At 41.6% G+C, this 14,349-nt stretch overlaps 1 protein-coding gene across 4 annotated transcripts in view; it reads left to right on the top strand.

The window, feature by feature from the left end:
• The window catches only part of Syne2 (spectrin repeat containing nuclear envelope protein 2), a 367,778-nt gene that overhangs the window by 130,893 nt on the left and 222,536 nt on the right, over positions 1–14,349 (top strand). For all 4 annotated transcript variants that reach the window (XM_017802560.2, XM_029554761.1, XM_029554763.1 and 1 more), the window contains exons 20-27: positions 2,910–3,068; positions 3,349–3,522; positions 6,877–7,011; positions 8,776–8,934; positions 11,461–11,669; positions 11,817–11,907; positions 12,678–12,796; positions 14,168–14,294. In XM_017802560.2, coding sequence (XP_017658049.1) covers positions 2,910–3,068; positions 3,349–3,522; positions 6,877–7,011; positions 8,776–8,934; positions 11,461–11,669; positions 11,817–11,907; positions 12,678–12,796; positions 14,168–14,294 — 1,173 coding nt within the window. The remainder of the gene's footprint in view (positions 1–2,909; positions 3,069–3,348; positions 3,523–6,876; positions 7,012–8,775; positions 8,935–11,460; positions 11,670–11,816; positions 11,908–12,677; positions 12,797–14,167; positions 14,295–14,349) is intronic.

The raw sequence follows: 14,349 nt of genomic DNA, 5'->3' as shown, positions 1-14,349 counted from the left end.
AAAAGATGAAAGATGCATCTTAGCTCAGAAAATTGTTATTGAATATGTCAGTGCTGTTGTAATGAAATGCTTCTTCTAAATCTGTGGTTATTAAATAAATAATTAACAACAACAAAAAAGAGTGAGGCCACCAGATGAATTTCCTGGAAATCCCACAGAATCACAAGAAATCATAAAAAAAAAAAAAAAAAAAAATCTAGCTGGGCATGGTGGCACATGCCTTTAATCCCAGCCCTCAGGAGGCAGAGGCAGGTGGATCTCTGTGAGTTCAAGGCCAGCCTGGTCTACATAGTGAGTTCCAGGACAGATGGGGCTACAGAGAGATCCTATCTCAGAGACCAAAAAAAAAATAAAAAAAAAAAGAAAAAAGAAAAAAAATGAATGTTGTAATTTCACAAAAACAAAATCGCCACCATTCTATTATGCTAAGTTCAGTAAGAGCAGCATGTGGGTAGCTGATATACAGACTGTAAATTCTGTACCATATCTGTGCCACTCTTGAGTTACAATTACTTTTTTTTTCTACAGAAGTTATTTTGTTTTGTAATTCCTTATTACATGTAAGATCACGTTATCTTTTATATCTTTATTACACATAATTCTGTGAATTATCTATTTGGTCTAGTTTGCTTCTCTATTGCTGTGATAAAACACTGAGAGATGGCTTAGCAGTTAAGAGCACTGACTGCTCTTTCAGAGAGCAATCGCCCTTAACTCCAGAGGATCTGATGCCCTCTTCTGGCCTCTGTGGGCATTGCATAACATGGATGTACTTACATATATGCAGACAAAACACTCATAAACATAAAAATAAAATAATGAAAATACTAACTTACAGGCTACCTTAAAGTCCATCACTGAGGAAAACTGAGGCAGGGACTGGAGGCAGGATCTGAAGCAGAGACCATGGAGGAAAACTGCTTACTGGCTCGCTTCCCCTGGCTTGCTCAGTTACCTTTCTGATACAGCCCAGATCACCTGCCTAGGGATGGTGTCACCCATAGTGGGCTAGGCCCTTCTCTATCAATTAACAATCAAGAAAATGCCCCACAGACATGCCATAGGCCAATCAGGTGGGGGGAATTCCTCGGTTGAAGGTCTCTCTTCCCAAGTGTATCAAGTTGGCACCCAAGATTAGCCATCACGGTATACTTCCTATTTCAGAGTTTTTTTGGGAAATTTTCTTTCACTTTTATTTTTTTCAGGTATTTTTGTGTGCTACTGGAGACTGAACCTAGGGCCTCCCTCATGCCAGGCAAGCCCGTACCTCTGAACTATATCCCCATCCCTTTTTGTAGTTTTACATTGAGAAAAGGTCTCACTAAGTTACCCGGACTGACCTTGAAATTATTCTGCAACCCAGGCAGACCTTGGGCTTATGATCCTCCTGCCTCAACCTTGAGAGTCTCTGGGATTACATGCCACTAGCCCTGGCTCTTTGGAATGGTTCTTGTTGAGTTACATAAAATTTTTGTATGGTGATCCATTTTCATTTTGGTGGCAGATATTTTTGTTAAGCTGTTGACTGTTAAGTGGCTTGTTTCATTTTGAAAAAGGAATTAAATTTATACATTTGTGAAGTCATCTTTTTTCTACTCTTTTATAGTTTATTTTTATTTTTATGTGTATGAGTATATTGCTTGCATGTATCTAAGTGTACCCATGTGTGCAATGCCCATGGAGGACAGAAGAGGGCATCGGATCCCCTGAAACTAGAGTTATGGATGGTTGTTATGTGGATGCTGGGAACCAAACTCTGGTCCTTTCCAAGAGCAGCCAGTGCTCTGAAGTGCTGAAGTGCTGTCTCTTTTTTTTACTCCTATACCTAAAAAGACTCTGCACACAGGCAGCAGGTTGATTTGCGTGGGGAATTTGTTCTTTGCGTGGCTTTTCTTTGTGCATCATTTTCTAACCTATTTGGAATTTATTTTTGGTATGTTGTATAAAGCATTAAAATTATGCTTTGTAATCTTATAATAATCTTAAAACTAAAAGATTATTTTCTAGTAGACATTTTTTCTAATATTTAATTCCTTTCCTTACTAGTTTGACTTAGAAATAACTTTTAGAAATAAAGTAGCCTTATTATCCCAATTTTTTCTCTTTTATTATTTATGTTTGGAAATGTGGTTTTGATATTAGCCCAGGCTGACCTTGAACTCATGACAGTCCTTCTGCCTCAACCTCTCAAGTGGTGGGACTACAGGCATGAACCACCATGCCCACCCAGCTCCAACTTTCTTTCTTTTGGCCTTGTATAACCCTTTTTTGTTTTTTGAGTCAGGATCTCATTTTGTTGCCTTGACTGGCCTTAAACTTGATATGTAGTCCAGGCTGGCCTTGAATTCAGAGAGATTGATTCATCTGCCTCTGCTTCCCCAGTACTGTGATTAAAGGCATGCACTACCAAGCCTAGCCCACAAATATTTTCTGTCCATTGGCCTTGTCTTACTTCTAGTCTTTATTTTATTGAAATGTTTATAAAGATTATTCTATGAAAGGTTGAGGGTCAGAATCTGTGTTGTAAGATTTCAAAATGTGTATTTATTTATTGAGACAGGGCCTCATATAGCCCAGGCTGCCTCAAACTTGTTGTAGAGCCACAGATGACCTTGAACTTCTGATCTTCCTGCCTCCACCTCCCTATTGTTAGGGTTACAGATGTGTAATATGATTTTATATGTTAGGGTGGATAGAACCCAGGGCTTCATGCATGCTAGGCAGTCTCTAACCCAACTGAGCCACATCCTCAGCCGTCAAAATGTGTTTTTAAAAGAGCAGTTTTTAGAATACAAATTTGCCTCATTCTGGATTAATAATTAACATTTTGCCATTTCCTGGTGCATTGGTAAGGTTAATGTGTAATATGGAATCAGAGTATTTCCTATGATTGCTCTTTTTTTTCATAGCGTCTTGCTGCTAAGGGCTCTATGTATGAGGAGCTTCTGGCCAGAACCGAAGATTCTTTACAGATGGATATTCAAAGTGCTTCAAGCCTGGAGTCCTTCCAACATGTTCTCAGAGCTGGGCTGCAGGCAAACCTTCAAGAAGCTAAAGAGAAAGTCCAGGTCTCTACTTAATACTCCTTATTTAGTGAATTTATTTTTTTAGAACCAAGTGATCGATGGCTGGGCAAGGAGGAGGGTTTAGCCCTGAAGCTTGGAAATGTTTTGTTAAATCTTAGTTTTCCATTCTATTTTATTTCTGCATAATTGGAAAATAGAAATGTTTTAAATCATATTTTTCTATGCATAATTGGAAAACAAACTGCTATTCAAAATTTTGTTAACTTATGAATTTAGTAAGCAGTTGGCTCAACTGTTAACATGGATGCTTTTGTCTTCATAGATCACCATGGTAGAATTGTCCACAGCACTGAAGAACTCCACGGACACGTCACCACAGTTAAACGTGAGGCTGAAGGCTGAAGAGGCACAGAAGGAGCTAGAATCATACATCATGAGAGCTGAGAAGTTACTTGGGCAAAGAGAGCTCCCCAGTGGCCTCATCTCCCAGTACATGGTGAGATGCTTTCTGGCTATCACATGGAGAATGTTTATCATTAGCTCCTGTTGTTGCTTGACATCTAAATGTTTCCTTCCCTGAAATTACATGCAGAGTTACTGTAACTTGCACAGTTTCCCATTATTAGTTCCTGTTCTCCCAATAATATTAAAAATAAATATCAAGTGAAGAATATTTTGATTTAAATTTCATTCTGTAGCTGCTGATTGTGTTTGGATTCTAAGATTGGGCAAGAACCTAGTTTCCCTGGCTTTGCTTTTTCTCGGGGGTGGGGGTGGGGATGAGTATAGTAATTCAGTCCAGCCCAGCTGCCAGATTTGCTATGAGGCTTTAAATAAACTTAAGGTACATGGAGGCATTTTGCATAGTTTAAATTCCATGAGTGTAAAAGACATATACTTATTTGAAAGACCCAACAATGTTGTTTTAGGGAGAGTTTCCAGGGTTTTTGTTGTCATTTTGCTTTATTGGTTACTAGCAAGGCTAGTATTTTAATATGTTCGTATATGTTAATTAAGCATAATAGTCTCATGACATTTTCATAGATGCATATATTTGTTTAGGTCATTACCTCTTCTTACCCCCCTCTCACTCCTGCCAATCCCGTCTCCTTCCCAGCTAGTCCCCTTTCTGCTTCTGTGTTTTTGTGTGTGTGATGTGATGATGAGATCAATTAGGGTTGCTCACAGCAGCATGGGTTGGGGCTATTTACTGGAGCCCAGGCAACTTATCAGTGGCTACACTACTGAAGAAAATGCCTTCCCTTACCCTAGCATCCATTATTAATGGCCAGATAATTCCTCAGAAATGAGTGGAGCCAAGTGTTTTGTTTATTGTTTTTTTTCTCCTCCAAGTTTAAGGCAATGGACACAGCTTCAGATTTAACCAAAGCAGTGATCAGAGATCAACTTTAAGCAAAAAAGCTTTTAAAGGTTTTTGAGATGGATCTTTGGGTAGCTTGAGCTGGCTGGAACTTGCTTTTTAGATCAGGCTGACCTCAGTCTCCCAGAGTTCACCTGCTTCTGCCTCCCGAGTGCCAGGATTAAAGGTGTGCACCATTAAAGGTGTGCCAGGGTACTTTTTAGGTTTTTTGAGACAGTCTCCCTGTGTAGCACAAGGCTGTTCCAGGACTCTCCATGTAGCCCAGGATGACCATAAACTTTGATCCTCCTGCCTCATTCTCCCTGGCGCTGTGACCACAGGTGTGCACCACCACGTTCAGCTGAGACGTCTACTATTTTTAACATTGTGGGAAATTCTTGGCGAGACCGAAACCGCAGGGGAAACAAGCTCCTTTCTCTCAGACTCTGAGGAGAGGGGGATACAGGGCCTTTCACTCATTTCTTCAGCGTTTTTCACACTTACTGAGGCATTTTGAGGGAGGCGAAGATGTGGTCAGATGGTACCCCGGTCGTACTGCACCCACTCTTTGTAGGAAAACATCCTTACGGGAGCTGTTGGCATTCTCATCTTGGCTTCTCTCTCTTCTGAGACCCACTGTGTTTTGGCTTCCTGGATTCTTAACCCTGCTGGGCCCTGTGATTAGCCCTTTCAACACTGTTTTCCCCATGACCTTGACATCCCTCACCTGCCTGATCTAATGCTACTGTGGGCACTTTGCCAGCCACCAGCTGTTACTCCCAGGTTACTCAGTGCTGAATTGGTCCTGAGAGTTAACATTTTTTTTTAATTAATTTATTATTTTATGTGTTTGAGTGCTTTGCCTGTATGTATGTATGTGACCACATGTATGCAGTACCCTGGGAGGTCCAGGGAGGGCATCAATCCCCCTGGAACTGGAGTTAAGGATGGTTGTTAGCTGCCATGTGGGTGCTGCGAACTGAACCTGGGTCCTCTGCAAGAGCAGCCAGTGCTCTTAACCACTGAGCCCTTTCTCCAGCCCCCAGAGTTAATGTTTTTTAAATGAAGGCCATATGTGATGGTGATTTGCTGTAATCCCTATACTCAGGAGGTGGAAGCATAATCAGGAGTTCAATTATTCTTGGGCACTTGGAACCCAGTCTCAGCTACACGAGATCTTATTTTTAAAAAGGAAGAAACAATCATTCACATTGCTAAGGTGAATTTCAGAAGAGTTGATATTTTGGCTTACAAAGCAGAAAAAAAATGGGGCTGAGACACAGCTCAATGATTAAGTAAGAGCACTTGCTACTCTTGCAGAGAATCTGGATTGGGTTCTTCCCAGCACCCACATTGGGTAGCCTTTAACTTTAGTTCCAGGGAACCCAATGCCTCCACAGGCATCTGCACCCACATGGTACACATACTGATAAGCAGGCAAACACAGATAACACAGAAGTAAAAAATTAATAAAAGTAATTTAAATTTTTTAAAAATTGAGATTCTTAGGCGAGAGAAGTATGTCAGCTTTTGCCCTGTTTTCCTCTTCCTGACTATCTTTTTTTGAGACTGGAGCATTTAATGAAGTGAATGCATTTTCATCACAGAAGTAAGATCATGTCAGGTGCTGCCCTGAGCCTACTGGGCTCCACAGGTGCACGGGCAGTGGGCGCTCCCACTAGCATTACAGCTTAGCGTGTTTTGCAGTTCACAAATCTGCAGTTATCAAAGAAGTCATGGAGAGGATCCTGGGCTCTGCATTGTGGCATGCCTACAGTAAAGAGCACGCGCTACTCTTGCAGAGGACTCAGCACTCACATGGGGTGGCTCACAATTACCTACAACTCCAGTTCCAGGTGCTGTGTATAGCATGTAAATGGACAAGTTTCTACCCTACGTAATTGCCTTCTCCAGAATCCTTTCTCCTGTGGATTTTCAGCCCTTCTCACAAGTTTCCCAACCTACTTTTTGTTCTGTCACTCACTAGTTACCTAGGCCAGCTTTCTAGCCTCAGAAGACATGGCGGGGTGGGGGGGCAGATACATGATCACTAAGGCTATCCCCAGCCCTCTTTACTGCAGCTCTTCCTTGGGTGGGACCACCTCTGGACTGGCCCTGGGCAAGAGCTTAAGTTCATTATAATGTAATGGTGCCCTCTGGCAGCAAAACATTGCTTATCCACAATATTAAATATTTGCCACATAAACCCTTATTATATTTTTCTTATTGCAATGCTAATTTTACCACTTTAAATATCAAGAAGATATCAAATAGGTAAATACCTTTCAGTAATAAACATTTTGTAATCTTTTCAAAAGAACTCAAGATATACAAATAGATTATCAGCCACAACCTACCCCAAAAATACGCCTCCTATAAATTTTTCCCCTCTCGTTACTCTTGTTAAAGACCCTCCAAATTAGGTTTAAGGATTTGGTAGTATAATCAGGTTTCCTTGATTATACCTGTGTTGACTTTTTCCTTTTTCAGGAAGCTTTGGAAATTTTTAACACCAATAGTCTGGCCAAGTATCTGAAAGCTATTGAGGAACTGAAGCAGAGCACACCAGAGGGTGTGAAGCCGCATCAGGAAGAGCAGAGTCGAGATGCCTGTGCCAAGTGGGAGGTGAGGGGAGCTTGCGCATCTGGGCCTCAGGCTTGTGGGTCTGGTACTCGGCCTGTCCGTCATCACAATCATTCCTGGGGTTCCTGTGCCTACTCCGTGATGCAGATGGATTAGAGATGGACTGATCCCAGCAGGTGCTGATCCCAGGCTCTGCCTCAGTTGGTGTCTGCCTCAGCTGGTGATAATATTTTATAGGTCAAAGGCAGAGGAGAGCCTAGGGGATTTCTTTCCCTCCCTCTCCACACAGTGCCTCAGCAGCAGAGTCTCTCTCAGCTCTGGATCCCATGGCTCCAGCTTCTGACAGTGTCTTTCCCTCTTGGTCTCCATCAAAGCCTCCATCCTAGAGGTAGAACAGTGTTCTGGATTGCCTTGCCCTTCCCAGTTTGACTTCTCTGCACTTTCATCCATGGCTTTTCTATTCTCAGCCTTCAGTATTCCCAGAATTAAGAGTTGAGTGTATTTCTGACTTCCTGGTTGGGTCCTGACTGAGGTAATACAGTGACAGTGTTCACATAGGCAGAGTTCTGTAGTGAAATAGGTAGAGGCTTTGGTGGAGGCAAAGCTGTGACCCTGGATAGGTCATTGAACTTAAAGAGCCTCACTGATAAAATGGAAATGACACAGTTTATTTGACAGGATTGTTGCTAACATTTGTATAAGTCACAGAGAATATGTTCAGTACATGGTAGTGAATGTATATGTGTATAGTCAATCTATATACCCAGGCTTCCATGTCTTTGAATTCTGTTTCATGTATTCAACCAAACGTGTGAAAAATATTTGAGAAGAATTGTGTCTATTCTGAAAGTGTACAGTCTTTTGTTTGCCCGTGAGTCACTGAACAATACGCTGTAGCATATACATTACACTAGTTATTATAGATAATCTAGATGTGATTTACAGTCTACTAGATGTGTGTAGGTAAATGCAAATACTGTACCATTTTGCATAAGGGACTCAAGTGTCCTCAGATCTTGGTAACTCCAGTAGGGAAGGGGTCCTGGATCCAATCTCCTATGGGTACCTAGGGCTGACTCCATATGTGTCTATGTAGTTGAGTTGAATGGCTTTTTTTTTGAGACATGGCCTTACTGTGTAGCCCTGGCTGACCTGGAGCTCTCTTAGACCAGGCTGAACTCAAACAAAGATCCATCTGCTTCCTGAGTCGTAGGGTTAAAGGCATGCACCACCATGTCTGGCTGAATTGAATACTATTCAGGGTTTTCAGAAAACATTTTTTGGTAATGAAGTCTTGTTTTAGAACTGTTTTAGAGGTAAAGAATTATTGCAGAGATGAGATGGTCCAGAGAGTTCTGGTATAGAACTTTGTCATAATTAATGGCCAAAATGGATGCATTAAAATGAACTAAAACGTGCACTTTGTTCAGCTCACACGGCTTCCCAGCAGTACTGTTTCTCTCTGCCCCAGGCCCAATCCAGATCCACATTATATTTATTTGTTATGTCTCCTTAGGCTCAAATATGTGTTTTGAATATATTTTCTCCCTGGCTATAGCTTGTTTTTAATTTTTCCCAATGACATCTCTCACAGCTTAGAGCACATCTTTAGTTATTAGAAAGAAAAATGTTTATAAATTTGAAATGTTTTAAAGTATTCTCCTCAAAGTTACATAGATGAATCAAAATACTGTTTAAACTCCATTTCTTTCCTTTTGTGTGTATAATACTTTTTGTTGTTACTAGAAAAAGGTTTCAGTGTATTATGTGCTCATGGTTAATATGTTCCTTTGTTTTTTTATGCAGTCTCTCCATCATGAAATTTCTTTGTATATCCAAAAACTAAAAATAGACATTGAAGAAGGAAAGCTTCGTGACAATATTGCAAAACTTGAAAAGCAAATAAATAAGGAAAAGAAGCTTATCCGAAGAGGAAAGATCAGGGGTCTGGTCAAAGAACATGAGGTAAAGCCACCCTTGGCCTCTGGAGTTTGCCAGTGCTTTCACGGTGTAACCACTGCACGAGCTTTTGGCTGAGGATTGCATCTGCTCAAGAAATGGCCTCACTTCTCTGAGTGCCCTGGGGTTGGCACTCATGTGCTTGAGGCTCTCACTAGATCCTGTGCTTCTAATTCTTTACAAGTGAGACTACTCAGTGTTAAGTTCCTGTTGCATGGCTTCTCTTGATGTGACTCAGTATCCCTTCATCCTGAGACTAGTCATCACTGTGTCAGCTACTACCAAGTGCAGATGTTTTTGTCAGGACATGGTGTCCTCAGAGTGCAGCTTTTGTGAAGTCATAAAGGAGCTTTAGGGGCAGAGCTGGTGATCCTTTTTGGGTCTCTAACTTATTTGATTGCATTTATGTGGTTCATAGCAGTGATTCTTCTTTTCATTTCTTTTTAACTATTTTTTGGCTGTGACTCTCCCAGTGTCAATTCTCCCTTACACAGATATATAGATATATAGTAATATATGTGACATATTTTATATGCACATGATATCTATCTTCTATCTATAATCTATCCTGAAGAGGATCTTTCTTTTACTGTCCTCCACAAATTTCCCCATTTTTCTTAAATGTCTTGGTTTTTAGAATGGTGAGAATGGTCTCCACTGTTCACTAATTTCATGCTTCCTCAGTATACAATAAAAAAATTAGGGGCTGGAGAGATGGCTCAGTGGTTAAGAACACTGGCTGTTCTTGCAGAAGACTGGGGTTCGAATCCCAGCACCCACATAGCAGCTAACAACTGTCCATAACTCCAGTTCCAGGGGTTCCTACAGCCTCTTCTGTTCTCTGCGGGCATTGCACGATACGAGTGCACTTACATGCAGGCAATACACACATATACATAAAATAAAAATAATAATTTTTAAAAATTATTTTATGTGTACACATGTGTGCCTGAGTATGTATGTATACTATGTGCATACAGTGAGTGTAGAGTCCAGAAGAATGCATCAGATCCCCTGGAGCTGGAGTTACAGGTGGTCGTGAGCTCCTGATTGTGGGTGCTGGGAACAAAACCCAGGTCCTCTGGGTGGGCAGCAAGTGCTCTTAACTGCTGAGCCATCTCTCCAGCCCATCAGTAGGCAATTTCATATACTCAAGGACTACAGCTTCCTCCTCTGTGGTGGTAGTGCCCAAGTCTTTCTCTCTGGCAGCCTTTCACCCTGAACTCCACATGCTCTTTCTGACTAGTAGGTATCACAAGTGTTCTTCAAATTCCTGTATTTAAAATAGAACAGTAATCTCACCACTCAAGTGTTGCTTCCTGCTCTGTGCAATACCTTGGCTATGAAAGGGATTGTGATCTCAACATGATCTGTCTTCTCCCCCCGTTCTACCCATTCAGTCCTAGTTGAGTTAGTGAGTGGCTTAATTCCATCAGTCCGTTAGCTTTTTCTCATCTGCTTTTCCTTTCCATCCATCCATGTTGCCGCTTCCCTTTTTTCTCAGGAAGTGGATAACTGTGCCATCTTCCATGACCATAGTTAGCACTTGGATCAAACCCAGGGCCTCATGCAATCTACAGGAACTACAGGCAATCTACCAACTCAGCTATATCTCTAACCCTAGAACTACCCTTTTGAAGCCCAGATCTTATGTCATTGGCTCCCAGTAGTAACCCCCTCCCCTCTTCCAGGACAACCCAAGCTCTTTAGAAAGCCACGCAGTTTTTACACCTTCTGGCCTGAAGACACCCTTTTAATGTGTCTCTTACGCTGCGCACTGCAGCAGCAGCACAGGACCCATTTCAGAACACTTGCTGTTTGTCATCGCCTGTCACAGTTGGAGGTGACTTCTCTGTGATGGTTAGCTCTAATTGTCAGCTTGACAGAATCTAGGATTACCTGAGAGATGGGCCTCTGGGCACATCTTTGGGTGATTATCTTGATTAAGTTAACTGATGTGGTGGGGCTATTCCTTAGGCAGGAGCTCCTAGGCTGTACAGAATGGAGGAAGTGAGCTGAGCCCTATCATGGTTCCCTGATTGTGTATCCCTCTGTTTCCTGATTGTGGAAGAGATCTGACCAGATGCTTCAGGCTCCTGCTGCCTTGGTTCTGCCATTCTGGACTGTTCCTTGGACTATGAACTAAAGTAAACCTTTTCTCCCTGAAATTGCTTTTGTCAGCGTTTTACCACATGAGCAGGAAAAGAAACTAAGGCAGTTAATTTCTCCACTCATGCTTAGAGAACTCCTCTTCCCGCGCATCCAGCTCTGATGGTTGTTCCCTCTAGTGGAGCAGGCAGGCGGTTGCACTCACACAACACAATGCTATGTTATTTGCATGTCAGTTACTGAACTGGGAATCCTTTAGGGTTGACTTCCTCATCTGTTTCCACTAGTGCCTGTACCCAGCCCACAGCAGATGGTCCATAAAAGAACATGTTGTCAGAATCACACACACCTGGAGTTTCTTATCTTTACAGAATAATCATGCATGCTCATCTAAAGCCCAGCTTTTACCTTATTCTGTCTCAGGCTTGCTTTTCTCCAGAAAGTATTGCAAGCCAGCTTGATCACCATGTGGGTGCCCTGAAGGCGCTGTGTGAAGAGCTGACTTCCCCGGAGGGTCAACAAGAACTAAAGAAAGCACTGAGATATTATGAACAAAAGATAGAAACGCTTCTGAAATGTGCTTCCGGGATTCGCGTGACCCTGCAGCACCAAGGAGGTGCATCAGAGGAGAGGTTTGTGCTTTGTAAGAATCGCCAGAGTCCTGAGTAAGACTAGAGGAAGTCTTTTGCATAATCAGATCGCATGAAGTAAGAGGCATGCTTTTTTAGGGTTCATTTTTTCCCATTGTATTTTAATATGTAGTCCTGCTTCTGTCCTAGGGGCACCGTGACCACCACTGAGAATGGCGGGAGCAGTGACCACAGTGAGGCACCATTTGCGAAATCAGATGACCAGCCATCCACTGAAAAGGTCTTAACTGCGGATTATCTATTTTGCAAGTAAACTCAGTGTAGAGTTCCAAGTGTACAACATCAGTTCTCGGAAGTGTTGGTTTAACTGTCTGATTGTTTTCCTCCACTATGATTTCCCACGTACAAAATGCAAAGAAGACAGCTTCTCAGAGTTAGAATGCAGTGAACCAAGGCTGTAGTAAGCGGACAATCTTCTGAGGGTACTAACACTTGGCTTCAAATCAATTCTGCTTTGAGCCACTATGAAGACAATTGTTTGTGTGGGTTACTGTTGAGGTGGACAAGGTTGACCTGGGACTGCACAGATGCCTCCATATGTTGAGATGAGCTGGTTCATTTGCTGTTGGCTCTCTCATTGTAATGTATTTTGCTTCCCTTGGGAGTTGAATTTCCTAAATTCTTGAAGGTAGATAAATTGGCATATACTATAGAGCACAGTGCCAGACAGCATGCATAGGGGAAGAATTTGCTTTCAGGGGTCTGCCCCTGCATGATAGGCTTTGCTTTTGACTGAGCCTATGAGATTTGAGGCAGAATCAGCGTTTAGAGACTGGTGGTTATTCCTTTGTCAACTAGAAGATCACAGTCAGCTTAGTAAATCTCTTTCCTATGAGAAGGCTTTGCTCTGAACTGAGAACTCTCAAAGACTTGTATTCTCTTCTGGTTTAGAATATATAGAATCAATGATATATCTTTGAGTACAAATCATAGAAATGTTCCAGTTAAGTATTTAAGGTATTAAGTTTACTATTTTGTATATTTGCTTAGGCAATGGAATCCATCAAGAACTTTAGCCAGACACCAGAATTAAAGCCTCAACAAGAAGAAAGCATTGTGAAGAAGGCAGTAAAGGATCACAGCACATCTGTAAATAGCTTGCAAGAGAGGTAACTTTTAAAAAAATATATTTTATTATTTTTATGTGTATGCATGTACTGCCTGCATGTATGTGAGTGCACCCGTGTTGTGCAGTGCCGCAGAGGTCTGAAGAGGCCTTCGGATTCTCCTGGAACTGGAGTTAAAGACAGTTCATAGCCACCAAGTGGGTGCTGGGAATCGAACCTGGGTCCTCTGCAAGAGCAGTCAGTGCTTTTAACTGCTGAGCCTTCTCTCCAGCCCCCGAGAGGTAACTTTTTAAATAAACTAGAAAACCCACCAGTAATCTTTCACCAGTGAGAATGTTTACATTAAAAAATATGTTTATTTGTTTATTTTTGTGCACAGTGCCTGTGTGGAGGCAGAGGGCCACTTTCAGTTTTCAGGAAACTGTTCTTTTTTTCTTCCGTGTGGGTTCTAGGGATTGAAATCAAGTCCTCGTGCTTGGTGACAGGTGTCTTTACCCACTAAGCCATCTTGCTGCCCCCTCTTTTCTTTTCTTCTTTTTAGATTTTCTTTTCCTTTTTTAAAAAAATATTTTATTATTTTTATTTTATGTGTTTGCATGTATTGCCTGCATGTAGGTAAGTGCACCTGTGTCGTGCAACGCCCACAGAGGTCAAAGAGGCCGCTGGATCCCCTGGAACTGGAGTTGCAGACAGTTGTTAGTTGCCATGTCGGGGCTGGGATTTGAACCCAGGTCTTCTGCAAGAACAGTGTTCTTAACTGCTGAGCCATCTCTCTAGACCCTCTTTTCTTTTTTTTAAGACAGGGTCTCCCCTGTAGCCCCAGCTATCCTGGAACTCACTATAGAGACCAGGCTGTCCTTGATCTCACAGAGATAGACCTGCCTTTGCCTCCTGAATGCTGGATCAAGGTGTAGGTCATCATGTCTGGCTCCCCCACCCACTTTTTTACATTTATGTATGTGTGTATGCATGCATGTGGAAGTCAGAGGACAACTTACAAGACTTAGTTCTGTACTTCCACGATGTGTTCAGGGGATTAAAATCAAGTTGTGAAACTTGGTGGCAAGCCCCTTTAACCCACTAAGTCGTTTTTTCCACCTGTGTTGTATATTTTGAAAATTTGTATTATTCTTTAGTCATAAAATTGGCTCTGCAACTTAAGCAGAAACTCCTTGGGTATTTCTGCATCTATAATTGACACTAAAAAGGTTTTATCTTATTTTTAAAATGAAGTAATGTTTTAAATTTATGTTTTAAACTAATTTTTTGGTTAGCAAACAAAGAAATGGGTTTCACTGTGACTTTTCATATACATATATCTAACTATATATAATTTACATATAAATTTTACTTTGCTCTCTTTCGCCCCCCTTCCTCATATTAAATAATGGCTGCACTTAATTTTTTTCCCAGGTATGATACACAAAGAGAGATTCTTGAACTACACCTACAAAACAACGCATTCAAGGTTACTTCTGACTTCTCTAGTGGAAATGTGAAGAGTAGTGCTTGCCTGCAGGAGAAACTGGTAGACCTGCAGGTAATTCCTCAGCATATTATTTCTCTTGTATCTCAGATTGGAAAATTATACCACC

Source organism: Nannospalax galili, unplaced genomic scaffold (genome assembly GCF_000622305.1).
Source record: "Nannospalax galili isolate Female #2095 unplaced genomic scaffold, S.galili_v1.0 scaffold144, whole genome shotgun sequence".
In the NCBI taxonomy this organism is placed as follows: Eukaryota; Metazoa; Chordata; class Mammalia; order Rodentia; family Spalacidae; genus Nannospalax; species Nannospalax galili.
Note: the sequence above shows the minus strand (reverse complement) of the source record. Positions and strands in the feature narration are given on the sequence as shown.